This window comes from Protopterus annectens, chromosome 4.part0, assembly GCF_019279795.1.
Source record: "Protopterus annectens isolate FY-2018-M chromosome 4.part0, PAN1.0, whole genome shotgun sequence".
Lineage (NCBI taxonomy): Eukaryota > Metazoa > Chordata > Ceratodontiformes > Protopteridae > Protopterus > Protopterus annectens.
This window is the reverse complement of record NC_056733.1, coordinates 299,894,721-299,915,394: the sequence shown is the minus strand read 5'-3', so window position 1 is coordinate 299,915,394 and position 20,674 is coordinate 299,894,721. Positions and strand designations below refer to the sequence as shown.

At 38.1% G+C, this 20,674-nt stretch overlaps 1 protein-coding gene across 2 annotated transcripts in view; it reads left to right on the top strand.

Annotated features, from left to right (window-relative positions):
• Window positions 1–20,674, top strand: part of FBXO21 (F-box protein 21) — a 686,173-nt gene that overhangs the window by 171,198 nt on the left and 494,301 nt on the right. For both annotated transcript variants that reach the window (XM_044068290.1, XM_044068289.1), the window contains exon 4: window positions 10,378–10,499. In XM_044068290.1, the coding sequence (XP_043924225.1) occupies window positions 10,378–10,499 (122 nt within the window). The remainder of the gene's footprint in view (window positions 1–10,377; window positions 10,500–20,674) is intronic.

Sequence of the window (20,674 nt, the reverse complement as noted above, 5' to 3'; positions counted from 1 at the left end):
TCTTCAGGCTTTTCATCCTTGTTTCTTTCCTGGACCTCTCAAGGTGTTTACAGACAACACCACAGTGATGTGGCATGTAACCAGATTGGGGGGAACAAGATCTTATCTTTTTTGCTGGTTGGCACTCCTGGTATGGGATCTTGCTGAACAGTATCAAGTGACTCAGGTAGTTTGCATTCTCTCAGGACAAAGCTTTGTGGCAGACACTCTGAACAGGTCCTTAACTCAGTCCCACAAATGGATGCTTCACCAGGATGTGTTTCTGGACATTGTCCACCAGTGGGGTACTCCTCAAGTAGACCTAATTGCCTCCCCTCTGAACAGACTTTGTGCCAGAGTCCCAGGTCCTGTGGTATAGAAGGTGGACACCCTCTTTTTCTTGGAAGGGGATATTTCTTTATGCTTTCCTCTCCCCTTCCCCTCATTTCAAAAGTCCTGTTCAAAATTCAGCAGGATGCCCCCAAAATCTTTTTGGTGATTCCCTTTTGGCTGAGACAACATTGGTTCCCTCTTCTTCTGCATTTAGCCAAGGGCAGTCATCACAAGTTACCTCACAGGGTGGACCTACTCAATCAAGACACAAGGGATCTCTCATCCATCTCCACGTGTTCACTCTTCAGCTGATTCTGTGTGTGAAACAATTTTGATTCCACAGACACCCTTTTTCTAAGGACATGATTAGGGTCTTTCAGGAGGCGAGGAAACTCAATACTAAGAAATCGTACCTACCCAAATGGAAGAGGTTTTCTGTTTGGTGTCTTTCTGATAACCTGGATCCACTTTCTGTTGATGTTCCTTTGGTTCTCTCTTATCTGTGTGAATTGCTCAATACTGGGTTGGCTTATTCTTCTGTTAAGCCGCATGTATTAGCTATCTTTGCTTGTCTGCCTTTATCTATTCCATTAGCTTTGCTAAACAATTCCTTAAAGGTGTCCTTCATATTAGGCCTCCCATGAAGCCTGTTCTCTTCCTTGGAATCTTAATTTTGTTCTGGAGAAACTGAGACTGGCTCCTTTTGAGCCTGTGGCTTCAGCTTCCTTGCAACATTGATCTTGGAAGACTAGTCTTTTGTTAGCCCTTACTTCTGCCAGACTGGTGTCTGAGCTTTTAGCCCTAATGGCTTGTCCTCCTTTTTTGGTGTTTCATAAGGAAAGGGTGTCCTTGCATACTAATCCTTCTTTTATACCCAAGGTGGTGAATGAGTTGTCCCTGAATCAGTCTATTCATTCACACTCTTTTTTTTTCCTTCTTCACATCTGGTAGTGAGATGGTGCTGCACACATTGGATATGAATAGTGCAACAATGAAATGGAAGGACATTGTGTAAAATCTTACCATAACGGTAGCTGTTGTTCTATTCACTGTTGCAGTATCCACTCCCTCCTTCCTCCCCCTGGTTCATTTGTCTTCTGGATGTACTGGTTACCTCTTGGTTTTCCTTAGACTGGCATTCCTACTGGGGCTTTCAGTTCCGATTATGATATGTCCGTATGTCACCTTTATGCCCTACGCTACAGGAGGAGCATACATTTGATGTGCGGCATATCTTAAAGCAACTTAAGGCTTTGGTATACTGGCCAAATGTCAAGCTGCCCTACACAGGGGTTCCTTACTGTTATAAATACTGCAACAGTGAAGAGAAGGACATTTACTTTTATGGTATAATTTTACACAACTGTACTATATACGCACCCTGAATAGACACTGACCTGGTTAATAAGAGGAAAAACATTACTCCTACTTAAGAGCGAATCTACAAGCTATCCTAAAAACCAGAGAGCAATAACTTGGCTTCCAACGAAGTATAAACTAAACACTGGAATTGCTGCAGATAAAGTTTATAGTCATTTAGAAGAAACCTCAATCATGGCAGTAGAACAAAAGGGAACAAAAGAAAGTCATATGAAACAAAGGATCATTTGTTGTTAAATAAAGTCATAATGGAGAACTGTAAAAAGGGGAAGAATCTATAGTATGGCATGGATAGACTACAAAAAAGCATTTGACAGCATCCCACATTCATGGATAAAAGTGTGCTTAAAAATGTATAAGATGTACATTACGCTGATTGATTACATTACAATGACCATCAAACAGTGGCAAGTCCCTTTTCATTTAAGTCGTGATTAAGGACAGATTATTATTCCAGAGATAAAAATTCAAAGATTGAGATTTCAGGGTGACCTTTTGTCACTACTTCTCTTTTATCTTGCCCTTAACCCTTTAAGTTGTTTAATTAATCATGGCTACAATTTGGCTGCCAGAAAACAACAAAGTGTAAAGACTTCTTACCTTGTTTTTGTGGATGATTTAAAATTGTATAGTACATCAGATGAGGAACTGAAAGTACAACTGCAAGTGGTCAAAACTTTTTCAGATGATATAAGAATGCCATTTGGTCTTGGTAAATGTGCAAAAGCAACCTTTAAAGCAGGAAATCTGCAGCATCAAGAAAACATCAGCCTGAGACAGGAATGTGATATAAAAGAACTTGAGCAAGAGGGAGTGTATAAATATCTAGGAATTGATGAAGGGTCAATAATAAAACATGAACAGATGTGAATAAAACTTTGTAAGGAATAGTTTAGAAGATTAAAGTTAATACTGAAAACAGTGTTGGCATCTAGGAACAAAGTACAAGCTATAAACCAATTTTCTCTTTGGAGTGATTGACTGGCCCCAGAGGTGTTGGTTCAGTTGGACAGGAAACCAAGAAGGATGTTTCATGCTTATCAAATGATTTATAAAAATCAGTGTATACCAAGACTATATATTATCCATTCTGAAGGAAGTATGTGCCTCCTCAAAATTGATCACATGCATAGATCTGCAATTGTGGGACTGCATACATATCTGCTGACCTTACAAGACCCAAATGTAGGGAAAGTTTTAAAATTTGAGGAGAATAAGTCTAAGGTGACTTCCCTGCTTAGTTTAGCAGAATCATGTCTGTGTCAAGCAGGAATGGAAATCAATCCAGAAGTAGATAAAATCAGGCAGCAACTGAATGTGTCAAAAACATAAGAAAGAATATAAGGTGAAGGATCAAATGAGAAGGCAAGAAATGTGGAAAATGCATAAATATAGTTGAAGTATAGAAAACCCTTGGAAGAACCTCATGTTGAATAGGATTGAATGCATAAGAAGAGGTGAATTTAAACCAAAAAATGAAAGTTTTTATCGGCAGTGCAAGATAGTGGACTATGAACACATTGGTTTACAAAATCCATTGAACACATGGGAGAAACAGACAAATGTAAGTTTTGTAAAACAGAATTGGAAACAGTCTCACATCTTGTTGCTAGTTGTGATATACTAATGGCAGGACTGTATACTGAAAGGCACAATAATATGGCAAGACTGTTGCATTGGGGATTGTGCAAACATTATAATATTGAAGTAGGTGAAAAAAATATTGGAAATATTAGTCACAAAGCATTATAGAAAATGATGACGTTTATATCATATGGTATCACCCATTAACAACAGTTCAAAAAATAGAAGCGAGAAAACCAGATGTAGTAGACCATGAAAAGAAGACAAAAGTAGCATTGATCATTGAACTTTCTACAACCAGTGGCTGCAATGTCTTATGTAGAGAGAGACACAAAGTCATAAAATATTAGGATTTGCAGGTAGATATGAGGGCTGTGTTAGAAGGATACTCAGACAGTTCCAATAGTAGTAGGAGCAACAGGTCTTATAAAAAAGAATTTACAGTCATACTTAGATGTCTTACTGATACATGAAACTGCGTATGAATTGCAGAAGGAGTCCGTTCTGGGCACAATGCGGATGCTGTGAAGAGCACTTCTGGTTAACATCAAAGACTGAAACAGTACTAATTTCATGAACTTTAATCATGTTTTGTGTTTGGAATGTGTATTAGAAACCCAAAAGACTTGGAGAAATTAAAAAAGCTGAGGAGTTTCTTCCTTTCTGTTTGATAACCTCCTTAATTTTGGGGTCATTTGTTCTGCTGTTTAGGTTTAGAAGTTTCTTCCTTTTATTAAATACTTAACTAATGCTTGAAGACCACCATGTTGGTATATGTTTAAACCTCTGCATTTGTTTAGATTTTGTTGAGACCTCCAATTAGAACATTTTCCAGGTGTGAGTAGAACGTTTCTGCATAACTCTTTGGAATATCAGCATTATGGGTAATACTGTAATTCATCTTGAAATCATAGATCTGTTTCTTTGGAATCCTTGAATTCTGTGATATTTGTTTTTCTTCAATTGGAGATTTTGATGGTGAAGGTGTCTAGTTTGTTGTCTATTATTTTCCTCTCTGCCTACTGCTAACTACCCTAGCATTCAACTGTTACTGCTAACCAGCTAGCATTGCTTTCTTCTACTCCTCGCTCTGCACTACTTAGCATCCGCAAACATACCTATTTGTTTTTGTTGCAAACTATGAGACCAGGGCCAGACCGCTCCATTCACCCTCATTGAGCTTTGGCTCATTCCACTCACCTACACTACCCCCATTCTCTCCCACCCCCACATCATTTACATTTATACCACACCTAATCCCTTCCCCAGCTTTTCTTGCACCCAGTCAAAACATGCCAATACCTTCTGCCCAATCACATTATCCCGTTTACTCTCCACCAATATCCTTCACTCATCAATCAAACAACACATCCCACAACACATTACTCCACAACCTTACCCTCCTAACCCCCACCACACTCACTGTTTACAGTCCCTTCCACCCTTCAATCTCACTAGCCTGTCTCACCATAGTTCCACCACACCTCTCATCTCACTAGCTCTCACCCTCCTTATATACACTACATCATTAAACCTCAGAACTTTCTCATACCTCTAAAATGCTCCACATCCAATACTTCCCTAGAAACAAAATCGGAATCCTTCAATAATATATCACCTCACTGTACAATTCCAGCATAGCACTATTTAGCAAATTTAAAATTATACAAGATTAGATACCCTTAACAACCTTGCCCTCCTTTGCATTAAAAGAATAAAAACAAATCATGCTGTCTGGCTAACCAAGGAAACCAAAAACCTGCTAGTAGCATGCAACAAAATTACAGCATTTATTTAAAGCAACTCTGCTTAACCAGTACACAATAATTTACTACTACTTAGCCCACTGTAGTGATATCCACCTCAACCCTGGCTCTTCCTCTAACCCCTCATCCTCCAAAATTTCTTCCACTAAAAATCTACTTTTAATCGCTCGTAACTTGCGTAGCATCTGTACCAAAACCACTGAACTCCATGCATGGCTAGCGCAGCACTCCCTTGACATATTAGCACTAACTGAAATGTGGCTCAAGCCACATATTAAAGATACTGAACTACTCCCACCAGGCTACAACATAATTAGAGCAGACTGAACTCATAAAAAGGGGGAGGTGTAGCATTAATCTATCCTAATACTCTGTAACTACTCACATATCCTAAAACCATCCCCTCTTTCTGTACTGCTGAAATTCTCCTAGCCACTTTAAAAATAACAAACAACTGTGCATTCTAGTACTGTATATTCCACCAGGGAATAACATCCCCATATTAGAAGATTTCCTTTCCTGGATCTCCCTAAATATCACCAACGAAACCATCATCCTAGGGGATACCAATATAAATTGGCAAAGTCAACTCCAGCCACTCACCAACAGTATAAACCTTTTATGGTTTATTCAGCTTTTCTCTGCCCCAACTAGAATTTCAAAAAATAAAGACCAAGGATCTACTAGACTGGATTCTAGTTTCAGATCCCCCCACAAATACACCAACTCTGGAACCCGACCTAATAATGTAAGTGAACACCTACCCTCCTATACTAACAGAACTGTAACCCATACCTCCAAAAACCATATTAATAAAACTTCACGCAGTTTGTCTTACTTCGACCAGCAACAATTTAATGCAATACTAAATTCTATGAACTGGTCTTCACTAAAATCCCTATCATTAAAAAACGCAGTTTAGCCACTTCAGCAAAACTTTCCTAGATACCCTTAACACCCTAGTCTTCCTTCACACTAAAAGAATAAAAACAAATCATGCTGTCTGGCTAACCAAGGACACCAAAAACCTACTAGTAAGAAGAGGCAATATCTGGCATAAATGGCAACAAACTATAAGTGAACCAAATTACCAAAAGTACAACTATGCGATCAAGCAAAAAAAAGGTTAACAAAGATAAAAAGCACTATTTCTCCCACCAACTAACCTTCAATAAAAACAACCCCAAAAATTCTGGCATACCATCTCTCAGTTCCTTAATCGTGGAACCAAAGAACAGCCACCCCCTGCCACTGATAAAACCCCATTCCAAATAACTGAAGCATTCAACTCATATTTCATTGACCGCATTCTTAATCTACTCAATCCCTCCAACCAGTGTTCAAACTCTCACCCCAGTCAAAACTCAGCTGTTCCAAACCTACAACAGAACCCCCCCCTCCCCATTTTCCGATCTCTCTCAGGATACTACCACAATTCACCATCTTCCTCTCCTTACTCTACAACCGATACCCACTCATCACATATGTAGGTTACTCCTGAAACTAAAACCTTGTCCCCCCCCCGAAGACAATCTCCCACTAGAGTATTTAAAGCTTACCACTGACGCCATAGCTTATCAAGTTGGTATGCTCATCAACTGATCCATGACAGGAGTCCTACATCTCTACCCTGTGGAAAGCATCCATAATAACCCCCTACACGAAGGTGGTAAATCCATTACCAATTATCACCCCATCACTATACTATCTCCTCTATTCAAACTATTAGAAAAATGCATACATAAACAGCTACTTAATCATACCCTACAAAACAAATTACTTACCCCAACTCAGCACGGCTTTAGACCGCCATATAGTACAACTACTTTATTAGTTTCCTTCATAGATACAGTCAACAAAGCCAGGGATGCTGGATTGCTAACATCTGTAATATTTCTCAATCTAGCCAAGGCCTTCGATACGATTTTCCACCCAAAACTGCTACAACAACTCTCTAACCTCGATTTCTCCCTTACTTCTCAACTATGGTTCTGCAAGCACCTAACTGACACACAATAATGCATAAAATGGCAAGGGACCCTCTCAAACTATCTACCAAATAACACCGGAGTTCCACAGCGGTCTATTCTTGCACCATTACTTTTTAACATCTTCTTCAACAGCCTTCACACCGCCAACAAATAAAGCTGTTTTATACAATATGCTGACGATTCTACCATCATCTCCTCCTCCAACAACATAAAACACCTTCAACACCTAACTCAAACTGCCTTTATTTCCATAGAGACTTGGCTAAACAAGGCACAGCTCCTGCTGAACCCAAATAAAACAAAATGTCTTCTTTTCACACCCAATAATCTCTCAGCCGACTTCAAGATCACTTCTCTAACAAATTCACAACTAGAAGTTGTTACCCAAGCCAAACTACTAGGGGTTACCATAGACAATAAACTCTCCTTTGATCTACATATTCACAATGCAATCAAAATAACCTACTGCAAACTAAGAATGCTATATCGGCACAAACACTTCATGAACCCAACCACCAAAACCACCCTGGCTTCTACATATTTGCTCCCTTCTTTTCTCTACGGTGCTCCCATACTGACAAACGTTCAGATTACCTTAAAAAATAAACTGTAATCCTGCTACAGTAAAATAGCAGAATTTGCTATTAACACACCCCACAATGCACACCACTGCACTGCTCTCAAAATCCTCAAAAGGTTCAAACTTCCAGTCCTCCTAGACCAACTACAACTAAATATGGCACATAAAGTTATATACCAACCTGATAACTGCCTAGCACTCAACTCACTCCTCCAAACCTACATACCCGCCAGAAATCTCCGATCTGAAGATAAACAACTAGCAACCCTACACAGACCAAACAAAAAAACTGGCCGGTGCCTGTATGCCTACACTGTAGCAAAACTCTGGAATACCCTACCAAGCAGCTTCAGGACAATTTCAGACCACAAGAATTTCAAACTCACACTAAAAAAAACACCTGTTCCAGAGCTACCTACCAACGCTGTACCATTCAACCTATTTCAACCCTAGGCCCGCCCCCCCCTTTTTTGCTCTACAAACTAGCTGCTAATCTTACTAATGTACTTAGCCAAACCATTACTTTCTCTCAATCTTTTTCCTAAGACCTACCTGCACTCTACCTAAAAATCCCTGCAGACTTCCTTCTTAAATTATTCAAACTTCATTATATATGAACTCCTATCAGCCTTCCTACAAAATTGTAACCAGAAAAAAAAACAACTGTATGAACCTGTATTAAGTACTCTTTGATTGAAATATGCACTGCTGTAAGAACTGTATGACCCTTTATTCAAGTACTCTTTGATTGAAATATGCACTGCTGTAAGAATTTTCAACTGCCAATCTGTCAACAAAACTACCCATAATATGTAAGTGAAAATAGGCATAGTCCTGTGACAAGTCATTAATATCTAATGCAGATATTTGCTTAAAATAGAAACAGGTGGTAGAAACAATTGACAATATGCAAGAGTTTTTCAAGTAGCAACAAAACTAATAACTAGTTTTGCTTGTTAAGGCTTTGTTTCAGTTACGAAAATTGAATATAATTTTCTTTTTGTCTTAAATAATGGATTAAATTATGTTTTAACATGCAAGTAACAGCAGAATGAAAGTCACAACCCCAATAAATATATATTTCTTTAAAGGATCATATCTAGTAGGAGAAATTGTTGGAATAGTTTGTTTTAACCCCTGTCTTGCAAAGATAAGCTTGCATGGCCCAGTACATAAATAATTAAATATTGTTTCTATTTCTGGGTCCACTGTGAAATTGCCATGGTGCCAAACAAATGTAATATTAAAAAAAAAAAAATCAATATGATGGTGAAATGTATAGCAGCTTATTCAACGGGTCTATATTAAAATCTCAAAGTCTGACAATATCGAATACAATATTGTCGAGATGAGAATACCAAAAGTGCACCACATCGAATGTTTAAACGGAAAATCTCCATGGGGGAGATTTCCGTTTACTTCAATGTAGTGCGTTCTTGGAGTTGGTATATTTAAGTAGGGGGTGTGGGGGGTGCAGGGGGGGCTTGCCCCCCTGCCTACACACTATTTAGTTTTTTTTTTTTAATTTAGTATTTTTTTTTTTTGGTTTTGATGGTTTAAGACTTCGATCACTAAAGTTCGATCTTTAGTGATTCGAAATTTTAAACCTTCGAAATTATAATGTAGACCCCATTCAACACCTGTACTAGGTATGACAAGCAATTCTAGAGCTGGGATTTAAAGCCCTGAGGGGAGATATGCCTGTCTGCTTCACATCTGGAAAGGCAAAACAAGTGTTTTTGTTTACAGAAATTACCACATTTACTTAGCAAACTCTTCAGGTCTCATGATATACTATCTGTAGTCAGTTTAATTTGCGTCAGAACAACTGTTGCACTAACCTATTCATTGTTAACGAAGTGTTGGCTTTTATTTAGCCTTCTGCAGTTCTGATTTTCAGCCACATGCCATTTCCTATCCTTTGCATCACCGTAGCCAGCCACCTGACATATCCTCTGCATCACTGTAGCCAGCCACTTGACTTATCCTCTGCACCCAGCCACCTGACTTGGGGGAGGGTGGATGCTGTTTATGGTCACGTTCCATATTCAGCTATCAAAGTGAGGTAAGAAGCACTTAAAGGTCCTTTGGTATGGTCTCATCCATGTTTGTTTGCTTCTAATCCCCCAGCTAGAGAGGGTAAGTCACCAATGACCACTAACTTCCACCTTCCCTTGACTGACTCCTCTGTTACTTAGTCCCACATTGGAACCATAGCCATATTTGACAGTGGTGCAGTCAGATATTGACCTTTGTGCATTGCAGAGTTGTTTATTTAGATGGCAGCTTTGATTTTTGTTTTGCATCATATCTGCAAATATTGTTAAATACATATTCCAAAGGGAACTTATTTTACTTTTTTGCAGCCTGCAGTGTAAATGCAAATAAGCCATCATTCACTGTGGTTCACTTCCACCAATTAAAAAGCTGAGGTCTTCTCTTAGGATAATACCTGACCAGCAGTACTTGATGAGAATATGTTGGATTTGTAAGATAGGTAAGAGAAACCTCCCAGTGTAGACCTCAGGGCTGAGTATGTTTTCTGCTTTCCTTGGTTTTGTGTATTATTTTGAATTCAGCTGTATTTCCTGTCAAAGTGTGTATGATACTACACTGATGTGAATGATGATACGTATCTGCTATATCTAAGTATTTACTGAAAATGTCAAAAGTGGGGTGAAAACAATGTCAACAGAAAAATTCTTCAAGGCTGCATATAGATGTTAATATAGATGCTTAAAGTCTTCATTTATTTTAATTTTAGACAGTATCTAACATGGAAGTACTATGCAAAGAAAATTCTTTACTTTCTTCGTCAGCAGACTATCATGAAAAATTTTAAAGAATTTTTGCAACAGTCTCAGAATCAACAGTCTGTACTAGAAGGTAGGTGGGAATGATGATTCTGTACATGCCAAAGGTTAAGAAATTCCTATTGAATTATTTTTTGTTACAATTTCAAACATTGATAGTATAAATGTATATTTTCCATCTGCATACTTCTCAACTATACAGAATTTAACAGCAATGTCTAGATTTTTGCCTCATACTTTTGTTCTGTTCCTCATAAAATTTGTGTTTTTCTGTAAGAAAAGAAGTCAAGAAATCCTACATTGGTTTGCGAACAAAAAACAAAATGTCACTGGAACACAGAAATGGTATAACTTTTATTGGACAGACACAGGTTTTGTAGTCACTCAAGCGCTCAAGCTGGCTTGAGCTTTTTGTCAGGAGTTAGGTTTCTGATGAACTGTTAGTTACAGATGGTTTTCTGAGAAATCATTGAGGTTTTAAGTAACCACATAATGGCAGACATTTGAGTTTCAAGTTCATATCCTCCAGAAAATGCATGCTAACACAAAACCTGTTATTATAGCAACTTTCTAAGTTTATAAGAGCAATATTTAATATCTGTCCCAGATTTTGTCTACCCATTATTTTTGAATTTGTCCTGGATTCCATTGAGAAGTGTACCTAGCAGCCCCAGATTTTGACTCAAAGTTTTGATGTAAAAATGTATTTGTTTGTGATAGAACACTAACAAACTGCAGGCATTAAGTCATGTGAAGTATTGCATTTAAAAAGGTCTATTCATCAGAAAGTGCATGTTATTATATACATTAATTCTCCAATATTCAATGATCACAAATGAGATGGAGCCAGTCCTGGTACTCGGTGGGCAAATAACTGAGAGATGGATCCTAAAAAGCATGCAGGTCTGTCAGACTACTTGAGCAATACTTACTTATGCATTACAGTTGCACCTCTGGGATGTTTACTCATGCATTAGTCACACCTCTGGGAGGTTTACTCATGCATGTACTAATGCATAACAGTCACACCTCTGGGAGGATTACTCATGCATTACAGTCACATCTCTGGGAGGTTTACTCATAGGTTCATAGGTAGGTACTAGACTATCGGCCTGAGGGCCTACGTAAGCCTAGCCAACAAGGTTCCCTGGCTTATGCCACCCAAAAAAGTTATTTTCTTGTGCCACTGTCGAGCAGAGACATAGAAGTGATCCCCGGGGTGTATTTCCTATTTCCCATCCACTCATCAAGATTTTTCTTGAAGAGTGCTAAGGAAGAACTTTGCTTGACATAGATGGGCAGCCTGTTCCAGAGTATGGGAGTCTCTGGGACAGGAATCTATCCCTCCAGCATGTCCTGTTTATTGTGGTGACGAGGTTTAGGTCCCTAGAGCATGTAACTCGGAGGAATTGGGATTTCTTTAGGTATAGCATGTCCAACAGCTCTGGGTTTGACATAGCTTTATATGTTAGGCAGAGATCACCTCGGAGTAGGCGATATGCTACGGAGTAAAGCTGGAGTTTTTTGAGACGGTCAGTGTAGGGCATCTGTTTGAGGCCAGTAATCCTCTTTGTGAGGTACTTCTGTGGCCTTTCCTGCTGCTGCAAATGTCTTGTGAGGTACATTCCAAAAGGGGCGTTGTACTCTGTAATGGGTCTAATGAGTGTCGAGTAGAGGGGAACAATGACCTCTTTTTTCCTGGATGAGAACCCCTTTTTGATGAGGTGTGCCACTTAGAAGGACTTCCTGACTACTGTGGCGATGTGACTATCAAATGACAGACTACTGTCCACCTGGGTCCCAAGGTCTCTTATCACACATTCGGTGTTAAGTAGACTGCTGTCTATGTAGTAGTTCATGGGTACAGAGTTTTTACCAAAGGGGATAACAATGCACTACAGCATTGCAGCTTTCAGCATGCATTACAGTCATACCTCTGGGAGGTTTCCTCATGCATTACAGACACACCTCTGGGAGATTTACTTATGCATTACAGTCACACCTCTGGGACATTTTATCTGTGACATGTGGTTGGTATGTGAGAGCAAACCAGGGTACCAAGTGAAAACCCATAAACAAATTATTTCTCTTAATTTGTCAACTTTATCAGTAAATAATAGTATGTAAAAGCATCCTTGATTTGGGCATTGGTCCACCATAGTTGTTTACCAGCAAAGACCTATTAGAGGCATGGGGAGAAAATATCTGACCAAATACATTTATAATTTGCAGTCATGTAACTGAAACTTATATTGAACAGTAAGAAAAGAAACTGAATGAGATAGATACAGAATGCAAGGACAAACCAGCTACTTTCAAATAAAAATATGTAGTGCTTACAATGGTTCAGAGGTATCAAGATACATAAAGTGCAGAGTATGAAGAAATATGTTGATATACTGACTTGTATACAATGTGTTTGCAATTTACCATTATGATATTTAAGGAAGAAATATTCTGTTATTATATATACATAAACTACAGTATATGTGTTTGATGAAGTATCAGTTTTATGATGTTTATAATTAAGTACATAGTTTAAATGGTTTATGTGTAGAAGTCGGGTATGAGTGGAGGGTGGAGTGTATTACATGGTTAGGATGACAGGAAAGATAATTTGAATAGTATTGATAAAAAAGGGTTTGAGAGTGCGTATATGTTGAGACCTGGAATTGGAGAAGCACCAGCTCAAGGAGTGAAGATCGGTTTGCAGTGATTAGGAAAGCTGTATGAAAAGAGTTTAGTGAAGTTGTAGAGAGGTAAAACATATGGAAGTGAGATGTGTAATAACAGATGGTGGTAGTTTGGAATGCTGTGTAGGACTGTGGCCCTGTGTTTAATGTTGGTAGCACGGCACTATTAAGTATTTAGGACTGCTTAGGTGGAGAGTTGATAGGTGACAGGAGCATATAAAGGGAGACGTGTCAGGAAAAGTGATAAGTTGTATAATAATATGCAATTTTACATATGTATTAGGCATTTTGGTGTGTGTGTTGGTACTTCTGCCAATATAAATGGAAACTAATAGATTAATATAAGGGGGATGGAAGACCTATAGGGGATCAAGGAACAAAATTCAGAAGAGTTGATGCTAACAGTAAATGGAACCGGTTGTTGTGACAGCACTTGCGTAATGTAAAATTAATATCGGGATAATTATTAGTAATAAGTAGAGAGTAGAGAGTGGTTAGGTTATTCGGAGAACCCAGTGGAATTTGTAGAGTAGCTGCATGATAGAAAGTATTGAAGGTGTATATAGAAGGAAATATGTAGGTAAAAAGTGTGAATAGCATCAAGGAATTTTAAAGAAAGAGAGTGTAGTTGGGATACTTGAAATGGTTTCATGTAACCCAACATATAAAAGCTACTTGTCTAAAAATGTAGAATTTGTGCAGTTGTTTGAAAATGGGGTGATACTGGAGAACACTGGACTAAACCAGTGTTTTTGCGCAGCTCTCAGCATGTTATGGCAGTTACATAAAATCTAGGAGCTTCTGCATAGCATATTGGCCACAGCTGTCAATTCCTTTGCTCAATAAACAGAGACAGAGCTGAAAGTAATGGGCAGAAAACCCATTATTGTTACTCGTACCTCTCAAGTGACCTGATTATGAGGAATGTTCCTTGTTTTGAGTCTTATAGAGTCCATGTTTCTCACTATTTGACATTTGAAGGGCATGCTATGCATTCATTGTTAAGAGTTTTTCTAATTAATGTCATAGACATCTGAGAGCTATGCTCAGCAGTAATGAAAAGCTTTTACTTTTATCATATTTAGTGGCAGTAATAGTTTCAGGTGATAACAAAGAACACCGGACTTTGTGTAGCCAAGTCTCTCGCTTTTCTGGATTTGCACTTATGCATGGTCCACTGTTTGACTGACATGACTAGCGAGATACAATTTGAGTGACAGGAAGTGATAAGTATAAGCTGAATCTCTGAAGTGACTATAAGATGATGTTATACAGTATTAAACCTTTAGATGTTCTAAGTATTCTTACTGAAGTTGTATTGGGTCTTCTTCACGGAGGGTCACTGTAACACTAAATCTTTGTCATTTGAGTTTGCCACATATTTGTATTCCATTTGTCAGATGGAATTTCTCCAATTCATTGCTTTCTTCCCTTTGAGGAATCAATGCTGATCTCACATTTGCAAAGATATTTACATAGATTGTGTAAGACTTCCTTATATATCAATTTTATTCCATTTTCAGTTCAGTTTTGCCTACTATTTAGAAGTGCCATTTATCCCTCAATCATTCTGGAAATTTTTCACATGTGAAGAGTTTTTTTTCAATTTTAATAATTTGTGGTAATTGTTACACTTATTTACTGGTATTGTCATTCATACCTACATTAGTACTGACAGCTGGTAAGGTAATCCTTATGAAATCAGTAAGTAAATGTACCAGTGTTAGTTAAATCCCAAGGTCATTCCATATCCAGTGTGTATTTGATGCAACCATGACCATAAAGAAGAAAAAAATGTGAACAATGGGTAAAGTTTAGGCAACTTAACAAAACTAAGAATCCTTAAAGCTCTGTATCTTACTAAAATTCCTTAAGATCCATTAGCAAAAGCCAAAGAAAAGTGTTTCATAAAGTAAATGGAGCCTGTAAAAGTAGTGAAGATGAGAGACATCATTCAGAAAACTGTCTTTCAGATTATTGAAGAAATCTTCACTTTTATGCTATGGAGATCCTCAGCCTTCTACCACTTTCTGTAAGGTCAGTACACCTTCTGTGGTGATTCACAAACACAGGGATATGAATGAAGTATGCCTTAAAAGTATTTTCAGAGCCTTTACCTTTGTTGATGCCACTGAAATGTGCAGTAAAGCAAACACCTTAGTTGGTACCTCTGTCAGTAATTACCTATGGCCATAATTAGGACTAAATACATAAGTAATGTTGATTATTCAGTTGTGGAAAAGCCGACTGTTATAGCACTTCCTAAGGCTAGTACCAAATAAAGGCTATCTTTTCTGTGTCTAGAAGATTATTTTTGACTAAAAGATACTAGCAGGCAAGATAATTTCTTTAACTGGAGGGCAGTAGCAATGATCAACATTTCCCCCTCCCCTCCTTGTGAGTTAACAAGTGAAGTTGTGTGCAGCCTCAACAATAAATAAGCTCCAAGACATTATGGAAAAAACTTTCTCCTCTGTAGAAACCTGGCTCAAAGAATAAAACCTACTCAACCCCAAGAAAACTAAGTTAATGCTTTTTACCTCAAAACATTGCCAAAATCAGAAACATTTTTACCGTAAAGTCAGCAAATAATACTGTCACTGAAAGTGTAACTCACAGTAAACTTCTAGGCTTTATAATAGATGACAGTCTCAAATATGACCAGCATATACTGCACACCATTAAATCTACTCACCAGAACTCATCAGACGTTATGCTCCTTTTATAGGATCAATGGATTCCTTACAAGTACTGCAAGAAAAACTCTAGCCACCACCTTCTTATTGCCAACTCTCTTATCCACCGCTCCTGTCCTAACAAATTTAAACAGTACTCAAACAAAGAAACATACCTCCTGCTGTAATAAAATAGGTAAATTTGCCACCAAACGCCATCATAGGACCCACTATTGCCATAGCTTAAAGCAATTAAACTGGCTTGAATTACACAACTACCTAACATTTTAACAACTAACTGTAGCATACAGACTCATTCATCATCCAGAAAAATGCCCTGCACTGCATGACTTGGTACTGATCTACTGTCCAGCGAGTGGCCACCGCTCTAGTAACAAATTCTTATTACTTACAAATAAGTAATTTTGCAGGAGACTCTGTACTACCAATATGCTGCTAAACTCTGGAATAGTATCCCCACACAAATGAAACCCTCCAACAAATTCAATTGGTTTAAACCACTGCTTAAACAACATCTTAACCAAGCCAGATCCCGCACATGCTCAGCACCAGGTTAAGACTTTGTGCTCACCATACAATACTCTCCAAATGCTCTCCTTAAACAGAATACTCTCAACCTCTCACTGACATGACAAACAATTTTTACACATAACAGATGTCCACTAAGTTGCACATTGACTTTCTCTTTAGTAACTTCCACTTCTATAAAATCTTAGAATGTATAAATGTAACAACTGTTTGTGTATAAATGTAAACAGAAATGTAACTACTCTGTGTTTAACTGGAATTAGTATAATGTAATGTAAGCAAATGGAGCTTTTCTCCGCGGGCCCAGTTGAACTTTCCAAGTAAACAAAGACGAATGAACGAATAAATAAATAAAGAAGCTGAACCTCTGTCAGTACCTTTGAAGTTCCCAGGTTTAAAATATTAAAAGAAAAAGAATGATAAGGAATAGTTTTACTCTAGACAGCAATCTGTCATATACTCCAACCATGGGAGTTCCTCACTACAGTCATTGCATCTTCTCAATAAGTTACAACTTTTAGTGAAAAAGTAATACTGGAGACATTTTAAACTGTCCTACCACAGTGAAACCTCTTCCAGAGAAATAGTTTGTGTGAGAATCTGTGACCAGGATTCTGTTTACTGCAGCACAAACAACAAAAGTGTCATAAAGCAAAGTGTGCAAAAGATTTTAAAGCTGTTGCTTAATTAGATGTACTGTATGCTTCTGGATATTGATTCCATGTAGAGAGATGTAGAATATATTAACTGAGACCATATTCCTTTAAATTGGAGGGTGAACTTTCTGAATAGAATTTTGTTACCTTTTTGTGACTGACATACAAGTCATTCTTCATACCAGTTCTGTCTTGATCTCTTTAATATTTTATATAGTAGAGTTCATTCCTTTTTTTAGGGAGACACTGGATCTACCCTTGACAAAACCAGACTGCTCTGGGTCTTGCTTGATGAGATATATAATATCACAGTTTATCTGGTGATTTGTAATATGTTTCATGAATTTACAAATGAGACTTATCAAGCTGATAGGCCTATACTTCCTGGGGTCAGTAGTGGGACCACCTTTGTGGAGAGGTGTCACCACTGCTGTGCACCAAATTTCAGGGAGAAAGCCATTGGTTAAACTCAGGCTAAATACTTTGAGTGGCTCTGCCAAGCCTTGTTTAGTACTGTTTATTAAACAGCCAGGTGTATTGTCAGGTCCCATGAAGGAAGCATTTTTAGTCTTGGAGCAGAAGCATAAGTTGAGTAGGGTGAAAAGAGTAGCCACCCTGAGCACAAAATCTTAGAAGGTGTGACTGGCAAATGCCAATCAATCTTTAGTCTGAACTGAAGCACTGTAGCAGTCCACATGTGGTATAAACTGTAGCAGCTGCTTGCAACAGATGTAGCGAGTAGTTTTCTACAGTTTCGTAGAAGGACTTTTTTTGTTCTTGATCAAAACGCACTGTAGTACTTGGGGTGCAGCATAAACTGTAGCAGCTTCTTGCTGCAAATGTAGCTAGCTGTTTGCTACAGTGGTTTAGAAGAAACAAAGCATTTTTTTCACTTTTCTTTTTTTTTCTTTTGTTTTTGCACCAAATTGGGGGACAACTTGGGTGCAAAATAGGTACACTTCTGCGACTTAGAGAGTGCCATATTCTTCAGTGAGGTTGTGAAGGGGCAAGTTGACTTTGGATAATCATCTTTGGGGTTAAAATCAGACTGAATTTGTTTAGTAGTATCTTAACATCTGCCGGATCAGATTAGCTGGTGCTATTATGAATATGTTCAGACCATTATTGGGTGTTATTTCTTCATTTCTTAATGCAGCTAAAAAGAATTGGTAATTGCTTAGTTTCAGATACTAACATAGGTTCATATGCTGCTTTAGTAGCAGTATTTTTCAGGTTTTTAGTCAGTAACTTGATGTTATAGGTTCATAGTTTCATAGGTATATAATAGGCTAATGACCACCAGGACCTTTATAAGCCTAGCCACATAACCCAACCCAATTGTATCTTCTTCTTGCAACATGTGCATCTTTATCCGGCGGTATGTTTGTTATTAGGAGAATGTTAGTTAGGAGGTTGCTAAAATGTTATGCAGGGGAGTATTTTAGTTGGGGAATGTTTACTGTTGGGCTCTGTCTATAACAGACATGGGGGCCAGCCCGAAGATGAATTCACGATTACTCATCCAGTGTTAGTTAGGGAATATTTACTGTTGTCCTCTGTCTGTAAGAGACATGGGTGCCAACCCTGGGATGAATTTGTGATTTTCCATCCAATGATCAAGGGTTACATTTGAATAGGGTTAGGGATAGAGTTTGCTTCACATGGACGGGGAACCTGTTCCAGAGCATGAGGATTCTTTGACTCACATATCTGTCTCGTGAACATGTTCTGTTTATATTGCAAGCAAAGTTCAGTTACCCGGATATAGTGTTTCTAGTGCTGTTCATTTTGCAGATTTGCAAAAGCTCCATCAGGGCTGGATCTAAGGATGCTTTGTCTGCCAAGCCCAGATTGCCTCTCCATAACCTGTAGCAGACTGAGTACATTAACAAGCTCTAAGGTGGTCCATATAGGACAGTGTGTTAATACCCTGGATTCTGTTGGTGAGGAACCTCTGTGGGTGTTCAGCTGTTGCATATGCTTAGTCAAGTACGCACTGAATGAGGAATTGTACTCAATGATGGGTCTGATAAGGGATGAGCAAAGTGATAGCATAACTTCCTTGGACCTAGTTCTAAGTTGGGAGACACAGCATGATTTTCTTGTTACCTTGGCTGTGTGTTGGTCAAAGGCCTGATTGCTGTCTACATATGTTCCCAGATCTCTAACTACTGGGTCAGCTCTTAGGGGTGTCTTATCACTGGAGTAATTTAATTCAGTTCACTCAGCTGGCTGCAGTCAAACAGCATTCAATGCAAAGGCTGTTGGTGAAATGGCCAGTATTTATTAGAACTGTTGTGCAAAAGGAGAGCTTAATTCAACCTACCAAGGGCATTCTGGTTTCATAGGTACAGGCAACCTTAATCGAACATGTGAATTTCAGTATGAAATAGGCAATTGTTTTTATCTGCTCTTTGCTATCTAGTTTGTTCTACATTAGACAGTTTGTCTTATATTCAGAATGTGAAATCTGAATTTCCATAAATTCCAGTGGTTTATTAACAGAGTAAGATAGATTAAGGATGGAAATGTGAAGTTACTTCAAAAAGAAGGCTAAGTTAATCATGGGTGGCACTTCTTAATTTATTTTACATGCAGAAGTAGATTTTGTAGACAGGGCAACAATGTACTGATATTAGGGCACCATTAATTGATACAAACACTAATAAAATAATAAAAAGGATGAGATCAAAGGGACAGTTCAGGTTACTACAGTCACTTTACCAACAAAGTGATAGCTGATGTTAATGACCATGTCAACATATATACATACCTTTGTTTGATTATTTAGGTAAATTGGAGAAACTGAATGGGCATAAGCTATTTTCAGTGGAGGCTGTATGAGAAAAGCTTTAACGTGATTAGAAACACTTTTAAGAAAAATCATTTAAAATGCACACAATGAACATATAGAGAAACAACCCTTATAAGAAAAATGATTAAAGCACACTTTATTAACATGGGTTCCTAGTAGAAGACCGAAGACACATTCTTTCAATTGCATCTTGGTCGAACTTAAAAGACTGAAATGGCAAAATAGCGAAGCGGCTTTTAAGCAATGTCTTTCCCTGGGAAAGAATTTGCTTGGCCGCTTCGTTACTTTGCCATTTTTGGCACTGTAGTGCGGTCTCGGAGATGATATATTTAAGTAGGGTGTGTGTGGGGGGTGCAGCCACCCACATCAGGGGTGGGGGCAAAGCCCCCCACTTAATGTAATGTTTAAAGTGTTTTGTTTATTTTCTTTTTTGTTTTTGTTGGAACAGCGATTTTTTTTTTCCCTTGGAAAAAAATTGCTGTTCTGACAGTCGACATTGTAAGTTTTCGCTTACATAGGGTCGATTAATCACTGTTTGCTTTTTTAAGTGTTTGGTGATCTAATATAGACCCTATTAACATACTATACTATGTAATATGCTATATACACATATTGTACAATGAGCATGAGTAAGAACAGAATATAATGATTGTAGTATATGGGAAGATAAATATGTTTGTACCATATCTCTCAACTGTCCTTGATTTCACAGGACATACCTAGTTTTGTGTGATATTTCTGCTCTGTCACTTATAGTAAAATTTTTGATTTTCTGGTAAATCATTGAGGATCACAGTAAGTCAGTAATGGCAGTGATTAGAGTTTCATACTTCTTTTTGCTGAAAAATGCATTTTGATCC